We start from the raw sequence: 6,727 nt of genomic DNA, 5'->3' as shown, positions 1-6,727 counted from the left end.
TTCCACTAAATTAGTTTATTTAAACAGCTAAAATGAATAGTTTGCATGTTTTTTTTTGTTCATTGTGTTATAGAATCCACCACAGTCACAGCTGTTTCTGCCGCTGATCATTCATGTAATTGCAAAGCAATGAGATTAAATAGTTTGTTTTATCCTTTATTCGGTGTCTCTCCAGAGCTCTAGATGCTGCTCATAACCCTGAAATAAACAGTTCATGCCGTGTTTTCAGGATGTTGTCGTTCAGATTGAGGTCATGAGAGCTGAATGACATTATACTTTCATTAAATGAGGCTCTATGTTTCCTCTCAGAAAGCAAAGTTGGGCATGAAGATCTGAGGCAGATGAGGACGGATTCATCTGTAAATCACTCTCGCAGCATCTTCAGTGTTACTCCTCCATCTGCCGTACCACACAGGAAGTATCCGCCGTCTGAATGTGATGTCATATCCTGTGTCCTGATGGATGAACATATCACAGAACATACTGGAAGACTGAAGCAATATCATCAGAACAAGATTGTTTTATTTTTAACGGACTAAAAAAAGGTGAGAGAAAGCGACAGTATCTAGTCTTTATTTTAAACATCGGCACCGTCACATGCTTTTAAACCAACACTAGTTAGTGCAGGTTAGTGCTCTAGTCTTCAGCTGGTTTAACATGTTCAAAGCACACTCCAGTCCTACAGGACCTGAAAGAGACACTTCAGTATGTACAGTATGAATCGGCGGCGAACGTTCAGGAATCTACTCAGTGTTTTTGTGAAATTATGCAATATTGTTTTCTGTTTGGGCTGCATTCACTCACTCGATGTATTTAAGAGGATGTTTTTTTAATTTAATGTAAATGATATTAACATCTTTATGTAGCATTGGTTTGTTTTTAGCATGTGCGTGTCGGAGGTGTGGATGGACGTCTGCGCTCTGTGCAATAACTGTTTGTATCTGAACGTTTTGAGAAGAGTGTAATTTATGTAAAATAAAGGGATTAATAAATTCAGACATTTTAATTTATTTCACACGATTGGAGATTCACTTGAACATTCGCCATGGATCCGCATCTTCAGGGTTGTATTATGTGTCTTAAATGAGCATTTTGGGACATTTATTTGGAGTCTCTGCTCCGTTGAACAGGTTTTACTGCGTTTACACCAAAAACATGGTGTGTTTTTTCTGATTTACTGAACATATCTTACAAATAACTAGCTGGAATGCATAAGAATATCACTTTTCTTTTTTTTCATATCTCTTTCATGGTTTGCTCTTTATGTGGATGTTTTACGATGTCATTTACTGCCTTCTTTCCACTTCTAATCCCAGTGTTTACTGGAAGATCTTTGAAGCAGTGTCAAACTGACGGAAAGCACTTTTTTTTTTCCACAGATAATGGAAACACAAACGCACAATAACATTGTTTATTATAAGTGCACTTCAGTTACATTCTGCAAAGTCACTCTGAAAGTAATCGTTATATTAAGGAAGCTCGTTTCTGCCACCAGAATAAAAAATAAATAAATTGAAAATGTTAGCTGACAATTTTCTCAATTCTGAGAAAAAGAACATTTGCATCCAAGAAAGTCACAGCTGCAAGACACACCTGGAACTCAGAGGAAAAAGTCAGAATTGCAAGAAGAGTTTATATCTTCAGATTGTTTTTGTTTTTAACCATGAAACAAAAAATAAGTCACATTTACCTTTATTTTTAATTTTATTTTTTTTATGGGACAGTTCGGCAATTCTATGCTTATTTCACTATTCTTTTTTTTTTTTCTCCATTTTGCGTGATATTGCTCTCAGTTCTGTGAGGTCAGAATTACAAGATATGAATTAAAATCATATTCTCTGAATTCTGAGTTTGCATGTATTCATTTCAACTTGATCACAATTCAGATTTTAGTTTTTCTCACAATTGCATGTTTTCCCAAGTATTCTTTCTAAATAGACGTTTTGGATGCTACAGAGTTCATAACTTGTATTTCAAAGTTTATATCAGAGTTTCAGAAATGTGAGAGAGAAACCCTGAATTGCAAGGAAAAATAGAATTCTGAGCCTTGAAATCTGTATTATGTAGTTGTGTTGTTGGCTCCATTGTTCTCTTATAGTTGCAGCATTTATTGAAACTTTCTCATAGTTCTTCCTGGTGGACAGGCTTTAATACTCACTTCACCAGTTTGATTGCGGAGCTTGGTTTTGAAATGGAGCAAATCAAACTCTGCTGCAAATTAACACTTAAACCAATGGAGAAAAATCAAGTGGATTAAAACGCATGAAGGCTAGGGTTCCCATTTCAGCTTTAGTTAAACCAGACTGAACTCCTAAAAAACAGAAGACAAGGATAGAACTCAATACTTTTAATATAGACTTCAGTTATTTCTCTACATATATATATACTTTGCTGTACCATATTTCTATAGAATCTCTATAATCCGTCTAGTTATGCATGTTTGGTGTTAACTAGCATCGGTCATCACACAGCAGCGGCTCCTGTCCAGCGTGGAGTCATTTCTTTCATGTCAGTTAGTTTCCACACACTCTCTAGTAACCGATTATGAGCCTGGTGACCACTGATGACTGATAATGACCAATAGTGTCCATTGATGACTAAGAGTGATCAATGATGATTAAGAGTCACTTATAGTGTCTGATGGAGTCTGTTGAAGACCAGTGGTGACCAATAGTTTCTAGTAGGGACCGATAGTGATGATGACCACTAGTGTCTGACTGAGACCAGTAGTGTCCACAGGAGACCAGCAGCGACGATAGTGTCCTATGATGACCAATAGCAACCAGCGATGACTGATGGTGATCAAAAGTGACCAGTAGTAACCTATGGTGACCAATAGTATCTGATGGAGACCAGGAGTGACCAACAGTGACTGATAGACTGTTGGAAACTATTGGTGACCGACTGTGACCAATAAAGACCAGTGCTAATTGTTAGTAACCAATGAAGACCTAGGGTGACTAATAGTGTTCAGTGACTACTGATAGTGACCAATAGCGACTAGCAGTGACTGATGGTGACTGTTGGAGACCAGTAGTGACCAACAGTAACCAATAATGTCCAATGACCGATAGTTACCATTGATGACCAATGGTAGCTGATAGTGTCCAAAGGAGACAAGCAGTGACCAGCAGTGTCAAATGATGACCAGTAGGGTTCGATGGGGACCAGCAGTGACTGATGGTGACCAACGGTGGCTAATGACAACCGTTAGAGGCAAATGTTGACCGACTGTGACCAATGATGACTGATAGTGTGACCAGTGTCCAGCCGGAGAGTCTTAAGATGGCGTTCCGAAGCCTTGCAGTCTCTCAGCACAGATTAGCAGCAGGTGTTTCCAGTGAAGCGTGGTCAGGATCTCACCGTTTTCCGGATTCGGACACGCTGACGGACATGCAGCGGCACTGCTTGACCCTCTGGATCTTGCGGTAGCGGACGTCCGGCTGCAGGTCGGGGCAGTCGAGCTCCACAGTGAGGCTGGTGAAGCGCTGCGGTCTGCAGAAGGCACAGGACTGGAAGGACTCCTGCTCTTTCCTGACGTGCCGCGGGATGTAGAAGGAGTTGCACTGACCGTAGCAGAAGCGGTTGATGACGGTCCGGCTCTTGCAGCCCTCCTGACTGACCGTCTGCCGCAGCGGCTGCGTCTTGCACCAGTCGCTCTTCAAGTATTTGCGCTCAGTCACCACCAGAGCTTCCTGGCTGGAGGCCAGCACTTCCTGTTTGCGCGTGCGGCGGTCAGAGGTGTTGGAGCTGGTCTTGTAGGGGGACGGGATGGATCCCTGCGGTCGGGTTTTACGTCCGGCGGAGACGAGACACAGCAGCCCGGCGAGAAGCAGCCACAGCGCCACCTTACAGCTCATCCTGAAACAGATAGAGAGTCAATGACCTTTCGTTCTAAACGAATGAAAACATCCTGCAAAGTGCACGGTATATAAAGAAAGTCGAGTCTGAATCACTGAAACGAGTCATTTTGAAACAAATCCCAGTCTGTTAGATGAAATATTAGCTTATTCCCCGCCCACTTTGCTCTTTTCCCATTGGTCTGAATGAAAATGTAGCTTGATTCTTGACCACTAGGTGTCTCTTTAGGGAGCGTTAAAAACTCACAAACACTGCTTTAAATGAAATCAACCATCGGAGTTTGGAGAAACTGAACGAATTGTTTGGGAATCACTGAGTGAATAAGTTAAAAAATAAATGCATTTCTTTTTTTAACTTATTCGCTCAAAGTAAATGAAAGTGTTTTTGATCTTGCATGCATGCCATCCTGTTGCTGGCGACTCAAAACATCAAAATTAAAATCCTCATCATTACACACTCCTGAGAATAAACTACTTTTGTTGATTAATGCAGGAAAAAAACTGAGCTCCAAAAGACAGACATGAACTAAAACATTCAAACTGTGTGGTTTAGGGTTAACTAGACTAGGCTTGTGGTTTTGGGTTAGACTTTTAATACAGTAGTTAGTGCACACACTATATTTACATATATACATTTATTCAAATCATTACTCACAATTATTTTTTTTTTAAGCAAAAAGATGTTGGATCAAAGGTTGTGTGCTGTGTATATTTGTGCATATGAATAAAAACACATGCATGTATGCATTTAAGAAAATATGCTACGTTCATATATTAAATATATTTATATAACCTAAAATAGTATAAAGGTACAGCCAGAGCCCTCTGTAAGAAAAACAGCGGAAGGGAACGAGTGTGACTGTAACCGTCTTCAGAGAGCCTCGTTCTTACACACACACACACACACACACAGACAAGCACTTAAACTCATTTGTTCACAAACATGCATTTTCACACACATTTGCATTTATTCACAAACGTGCACACACACTTTCACTCATGCTTTATCCTCTCACACACACACACACACACACTCTATTTCTCTGGTTTGGATGAGTTCATTACTGCAACATTCCTTCCCATTAAATATCAATCTCTGTGAAAAAGCACAAGAAACAAACATGATCTGTGTGTTCTCCGTCTCGTTTGTGTGTGTGTGTGTGTGTATTCCTGTGTACTCTTGGGGTCAGAAACCGTCTTTAAGTTTGACTAAAAAAGCGAGAGTTGTGTTCTGACACGTTTGCTGATGGCTCACAGATGGAGCGTTTCAGACCGACGTGTCCCGTCTAAAGAGTTCTGAAGGGTCCGTCTGACTGAAGCGTTTCGCCCTGAGCTTTCACTCCGTTTCCTGTGAAGACAGGAAGTCACAGATTAACTTTAATTTGTCACTTTGTCTGCCGTCAGCAGAGTTTCCGAGCGATCCGTCAATCACTCCGGACATCTTTAGCACAGATGTGGCGTCGCCGGAAGGAAAAACCAATCCGACTGATTCATTCCCATAAGCAAAATATTTACAAAGCAGCTCTTTGTCGTGAATCAAAGCTCATTCCAGAGAGCGTCGGGATCGAACCGGCGTTTTCTACCTTCTGTTCTTGATTAGAAATCTTTAGTGTTTGCTCGGGATCTATGACTGATTCGTCCGGTCTTTATCGGAGAAGTCGCTCAAAACGTCGCATTTGAGGTTTTCTCAAAAAAGCGTTGCCTCCAAACAGTAATGAAGCGCTTTCTTTTATCTTCTGAGAGCACTATCTTTCTCCGTACATGCACACAGTTCAGTCACGTTATGATGTATTAGATCCGAGCAGGACAGTTCTATGTACATTTTTACAGTCACAGACGACCAAAATAAAAATTGTTTTAATTTAATTGAATTGTAGATTTTAATAATCTACAAACTGGCTAAATTGTAATTCTTAAAGTGATTGATATTAAGAGAGGCAGAGGAGGAAATGACTTCAGAAACGTTTAACTTGATTTTTCAGAATTGAATTTTTAATTAAACAGAAATCTGAGTCTTTTTGGGCTAAAAAATGTTAAAAAATGAATGCAGTACAAATCATTTGTAGCTGCTGATCAAATACAATATGCTTTCACTTTAAGTTTCATTACTTTAAGACTCAGGAAGCACTCCAAAACCTTCATACATGTGTTTCATGTTGATGGAAATATTACATAATAATAAATATTATTTTAATGTCATATGAAATCTTTATTTTTGAAATGGCTCAAGAAAACCCAGTTCAAATTCACAAAAACAAAACCACTTGAAAACTTTTAAACAAAATCAATTCTTTTTTTTCTTGACTAAACCCCTTCAGATGAAAACGATGGTTCCTCAGTAGAGGGATGTGTTATATTCATCAGAAACATGCAAATGTCCAAAATGTTTAAATATTTTGAGACAAGGCAATATGTATTTTGCTGAAATGTTTCTAACGCTAAAACTTTTTACAAAGTATATTTGTATATTATCTAAGTTGAAAACTGAAACTTTTTAAAACGGTTCTCTCTTCTTATATAAAATAATAGTAAAACCTCTGAAAACTCTTCTGAACGCTCTGGAGAAATTTAGTTCCCTTGCTAAAAAACAACCGAGAAGAAAGGAAAGGTCATGACCTTGGTTTAGGGTCAAGGAAGATGGGAGGGGTCACAGGAAGTGACACACAAAGCAGCCAATCACATCCTTAGAATCCTTTCCTCTGAGAGTGAAGAGTTCTGACTGGTTCTGATCAGATGAGTCACACTATTAACTAAATGCTGAAGAACTCAACCAATGAGGCTATAATTAGATGCGTTTAACTGCATGGAAGAATAATTTATCACTGTTGAGATTTTTTTTGACTTTTGAATGCTGCTGCTTTTTTTTT

The 6,727-nt window shown here is 39.2% G+C and overlaps 1 protein-coding gene across 1 annotated transcript; it reads right to left on the bottom strand.

Moving 5' to 3' along the window:
* Positions 1-441: 441 nt before the first annotated feature.
* LOC122333586 (gremlin-2-like) lies at positions 442-5,008 on the bottom strand. The gene has a single exon (XM_043231280.1). It carries the CDS (start codon positions 3,858-3,860, stop codon positions 3,360-3,362), a length of 501 nt encoding a protein of 166 aa, XP_043087215.1. The 5' UTR covers positions 3,861-5,008; the 3' UTR covers positions 442-3,359.
* Positions 5,009-6,727: the final 1,719 nt, after the last annotated feature.

Source organism: Puntigrus tetrazona, unplaced genomic scaffold, assembly GCF_018831695.1.
Source record: "Puntigrus tetrazona isolate hp1 unplaced genomic scaffold, ASM1883169v1 S000000285, whole genome shotgun sequence".
NCBI lineage: Eukaryota > Metazoa > Chordata > Actinopteri > Cypriniformes > Cyprinidae > Puntigrus > Puntigrus tetrazona.
Note: the sequence above shows the minus strand (reverse complement) of the source record. Positions and strands in the feature narration are given on the sequence as shown.

Excerpts from the sequence above, each read along its gene's own strand:
- LOC122333586 (XM_043231280.1), bottom strand. The coding sequence starts at position 3,860 with ATGAGCTGTAAGGTGGCGCTGTGGCTGCTTCTCGCCGGGCTGCTGTGT.